General features: G+C 42.8%; 1 protein-coding gene across 1 annotated transcript in view; it reads left to right on the forward strand.

Annotated features, from left to right (window-relative positions):
- Nucleotides 1–1,354: 1,354 nt before the first annotated feature.
- tp53inp1 (tumor protein p53 inducible nuclear protein 1) overlaps nucleotides 1,355–5,698 on the forward strand; it is a gene marked incomplete at both ends in the record, with an annotated part of 6,807 nt that continues 2,463 nt past the window's right edge. Inside the window, one exon of the mRNA XM_079227392.1 lies at nucleotides 1,355–1,478. Within this exon, the coding sequence (XP_079083518.1) occupies nucleotides 1,355–1,478 (124 nt within the window). The remainder of the gene's footprint in view (nucleotides 1,479–5,698) is intronic.

Raw genomic sequence — 5,698 nt, forward strand, 5'->3', positions numbered from 1 at the left:
CAAAGGAAGCAGCTGCGACAGGATCACTTCTTCTTCTGTCCACTGAGACCTCCTCATGCAGACTGGTCTCAGGCCAGCTGTGGGCTTATATATATATAAACAAATAAAATATATATATATATATATATATATATATATAAACAAATAAAATATATATAAACAAATAAAATATATATATATATATATATATATATATATATATATATATATATATATATATATATATATATATATACAAATAAAATATAGCTCATTGCAGCTTTTACTCTTTATTTTTTTTTACCCTTTTTATTCAACCAAACTTCTCTCTTGAGATCTAAATGTAAGCGCTCCCCGTCTGACCCGCTTTCTATTTTCATAGCTTTCAGACTCCGCCCCTAAATAACGCCGTAAAAAACTAATTTTAACGGCGTGTCAGACGTCTTGAGAGCAGCTGAGGCCAGAAGCAGAGCTCACAGGGTTCATACGGTCACGGAAAACCTGGAAAAGTCCTTGAAAAAAATAAAATCCCCAAAGTTTAGTAAAAGTCATGTAAATGTGTTATATTCATGTGTTCATGTTGTTCATTTACGCTGAGTTTGAAATAATGAATATGCTTTTAAAAGAAAGACTCAAAATATAAGCAGGCATTCATACAGGCATCTATATAAATGTTTATTCTTTTAATCAAACTATTGTCTCATTCATTTGAGTCATTTAAGGTTTACTGTATGCTTTGTGTTCTCATTGTTAGTTTAAATACTACATTTACTCACTTTTTACTGTTTACACCCAGATTTCACTAAATGTTTGTCATGGACATTTGGGTTAAAGTCATGAAAAAGTCATGAAACCCATTGGTGACGCAAACATGAACCAATAAACGCCAAATATCTCATTTAAATACCACAAAGTCATATAAATTAGGACTCGAGACTAAATTTGAGCTGCAGAATATTTATGTATCATGAATGCTAACAGGAAGTGACACAGTGATGCTAACTTCCTGTTAGCATCACTGTGTTCCAAGTCTTATGAAATGGAATGTTTACATATTTGCTTCTCTGTAGAGCACTTTGTTGTTAAAGGTGCTATAAATAAAGTTATTATAATAATTATAAACTCTTTCTCCCCTCAGGGCTCCTTTTGTATTTTGCACTCTCTCGCTGAGCGATGTCCAGCCGCTGTCTGCCGGCCTCCAGATGATCTTTGACCTCTGATGCACTTTAGCTGTAAGACCGCGACGCCCCGCCGCTGATGACCAAAGCCAGCGCCGCCACGCCTCCCCGCCGTCGCCCCGAGCAACGAGCCTCCTCCTCCTCCTCCCCGCCCCGCAGACCCTCCCTCGGCCTCGCGCCCCGCAGGACGTCCTGAGATGTTCCAGAGGTTCACCAGCGCTCTGTTCGGGGACGAAGACGAGGAGCTGAGCCAACGCAGCCGGACCGGAGACGGTGAGGAGGAAGAGGACGATGAAGACTGGATCCTGGTCAACTACCTGGGTAAGAAGTCCTCTGGTTGTATAGAAGCCTATGCTTCATGTGTTACACACACACACATATACACACACACACTGTACACAGAAACACACACACACACACACACTGTACACAGACACACACACACACACACACACACACATACACACTGTACACAGGCACACACACACTGTACACAGAAACAGACACACACACACTGTACACAGAAACAGACACACACACACTGTACACAGACACACACACACATACAGACACACACACACGTGTAGACACACACGCGTACAGACACACAGACACACACACACTGTACACAGACACACACACACACACACACACACACACACACACTGTACACAGAAACAGAGACACACACACACACACACACACACACACACACTGTACACAGAAACAGAGACACACACACACACACTGTACACAGACACACAGACACACACACACACACACACACACTGTACACAGAAACAGAGACACACACACACACACACACACACTGTACACAGAAACAGAGACACATACAGACACACACACACACTGTACACAGAAACAGAGACACACACACACACACACACACACACACACACTGTACACAGAAACAGACACACACACACTGTACACAGACACACACACACGTACAGACACACAGACACACACTGTACACAGAAACAGAGACACATACAGACACACACACACACTGTACACAGACACACACACACGTACAGACACACACACACACACACACTGTACACAGAAACAGACACACACACACTGTACACAGACACACACACACGTACAGACACACACACACACACACACACACACACACACACTGTACACAGAAACAGACACACACACACACATACAGACACACACACACTGTACACAGAAACAGAGACACACACACACACACATACATACAGACACACGTACAGACACACACACACACACTGTACACAGAAACAGAGACACATACAGACACACACACACACACACACACACTGTACACAGACACACACACACACACACGTACAGACACACACACACACACACACTGTACACAGAAACAGACACACACACACACTGTACACAGACACACACACACGTACAGACACACAGACACACACACACACACACACTGTACACAGACACACACACACATACAGACACACAGACACACACACACACACACACACACTGTACACAGAAACAGAGACACACACACACATACATACAGACACACGTACAGACACACACACACACACACACACACACACACACTGTACACAGACACACACACACGTACAGACACACAGACACACACACACATACATACAGACACACGTACAGACACACAGACACACACACACACACACACTGTACACAGAAACAGACACACACACACTGTACACAGACACACACACACGTACAGACACACACACACACTGTACACAGAAACAGAGACACACACACACATACATACAGACACACGTACAGACACACAGACACACACACACACACACACACACACTGTACACAGACACACACACACACGTACAGACACACAGACACACACACACATACATACAGACACACGTACAGACACACAGACACACACACACACACACACTGTACACAGAAACAGACACACACACACTGTACACAGACACACACACACGTACAGACACACAGACACACACACACACTGTACACAGAAACAGACACACACACACACTGTACACAGACACACACACACACGTACAGACACACAGACACACACACACACTGTACACAGAAACAGAGACACACACACACACACATACAGACACACACACACTGTACACAGAAACAGAGACACACACACACACATACATACAGACACACACACAGACACACACACACACACACACACACACACACACTGTACTCAGAAACGTGACACCTGGCGTTGGTTTGGCCCGCCGTTCACCTTCAGCGCCGCTCTTGAACCCACTTGACCCGTCTCCGGTTCCACCGCCGGGTGAACGCTTCAGACGGGGGGGGGACGGGGGGGTCTCGTTCTAGTCTGGTTCCAGTCTGGGGGTCTGGTTCCAGTCCGGCCCCTCGCTCAGGTTCTGGTCTGGTTCCAGTCCGGCCCCTCGCTCAGGTTCTGGTCTGGTTCCAGTCCGGCCCCTCGCTCAGGTTCTGGTCGCTGTAAACGCGCCAGACAAAAGCTTGAGGTAAAAATAGACGGAGACTTGTACGGGCACCGAGCGGCCGCCTAAAATAACCACCTGGCCCACCGGCGGGTTCTGGACCGGTCAGGGACTGTAACCGGTCAGGGACTCCAACCGGTGGAAATAGAACTTCAGTTTTCCTCTTTAGTCCTAATATGGTCACTTCCTGTTCACTGGCTGCAGAAACAAGATGGCGACAGACAGTCCCGCCAAACAGGAAGCTTCAAAACAGGATTTTTATTTAGGATCCATAAGTTACGATAGATCTGCAGTTAGGAAACGTTTCAGTGAGCGGCCTTCTTCTTCTTCCTCTTCTTCCTCTTCCTCTTCTTCCTCTTCTTCTTCCTCTTCTTCCTCTTCCTCTTCTTCCTCTTCCTCTTCTTCCTCTTCTTCTTCCTCTTCTTCCTTTTCCTCTTCCTCTTCTTCTTCTTCTTGTTCTTGTTCTTGTTCTGCTTCTGCTTCTTCTTTTTCTTTTTCTTTTTCTTCTTCTTCTTCTCCTCCTCCTCTTCCTACTGCAGGTCACATGTTCACACGTTAAAGCATCATGTTAACACACGTTAAAGCATCATGTTAACACACGTTAAAGCATCATGTTAACACACGTTAAAGCATTATGTTAACACACGTTAAAGCATTATGTAAACATGTAAACACATGTTAAAGCATCATGTAAACACACGTTAAAGCATCATGTAAACACATGTTAAAGCATCATGTTAACACACGTTAAAGCATCATGTAAACACATGTTAAAGCATCATGTAAACACACGTTAAAGCATCATGTTAACACACGTTAAAGCATCATGTAAACACACGTTAAAGCATCATGTAAACACACGTTAAAGCATCATGTAAACACACGTTAAAGCATCATGTAAACACACGTTAAAGCATCATGTAAACACACGTTAAAGCATCATGTTAACACACGTTAAAGCATCATGTAAACACACGTTAAAGCATCATGTTAACACACGTTAAAGCATTATGTTAACACACGTTAAAGCATCATGTTAACACACGTTAAAGCATTATGTTAACACACGTTAAAGCATCATGTAAACATGTAAACACATGTTAAAGCATCATGTAAACACACGTTAAAGCATCATGTAAACATGTAAACACACGTTAAAGCATTATGTTAACACACGTTAAAGCATCATGTAAACATGTAAACACATGTTAAAGCATCATGTAAACACACGTTAAAGCATCATGTTAACACACGTTAAAGCATCATGTAAACATGTAAACACATGTTAAAGCATCATGTAAACACACGTTAAAGCATCATGTAAACATGTAAACACATGTTAAAGCATCATGTTAACACAGGTTAAAGCATCATGTAAACACACGTTAAAGCATCATGTAAACATGTAAACACATGTTAAAGCATCATGTTAACACACGTTAAAGCATCATGTTAACACAGGTTAAAGCATCATGTTAACGGAGCACACGCGTTGGTCATGTAGTTGTGCTGCAGACACACGGAACGGTTCCGGTTCTGCAGCATGTCGACGATTTAAAACGTTTTATGACTTAAAAACATGGAGTACTTTAGATGTATTTATGTCTGTTGACAGTATTTTCTGATGTATGAGGATTCAAAGATAAATCATGAATCCGCTCTGTAGAACCCAGGCAGTGGGGTCATGTGACGCAGCGCCCCCTGCTGGCCTGCAGCCGGTACTGCAGCCTCCAGTTAAACAAGACTGAAGACATCATGTCCATCCACTAAAGGCTTGGTTCCCTACATAATAAAACTATAGCATGCTTAGATCATACACCAGATGTCTGAGGCCAGTATTGATCCATATCTTTTTCATGCTCAATTTAGAGATTTTTGTTCTATTTTTGTTCTATAAATGTTTTTTTCATTCTCGAGGAAAGAAAACATTAATTTTACTATTTTGTCTGTCAATCGATCTTAGGTGTAAATTATGGATATATTTTACAACTAAAGGGGGCGCTAGGGAGCAAT

The sequence above is a fragment of the Taurulus bubalis genome, assembly GCF_910589615.1.
Source record: "Taurulus bubalis genome assembly, chromosome: 12".
Classification (NCBI taxonomy): Eukaryota; Metazoa; Chordata; class Actinopteri; order Perciformes; family Cottidae; genus Taurulus; species Taurulus bubalis.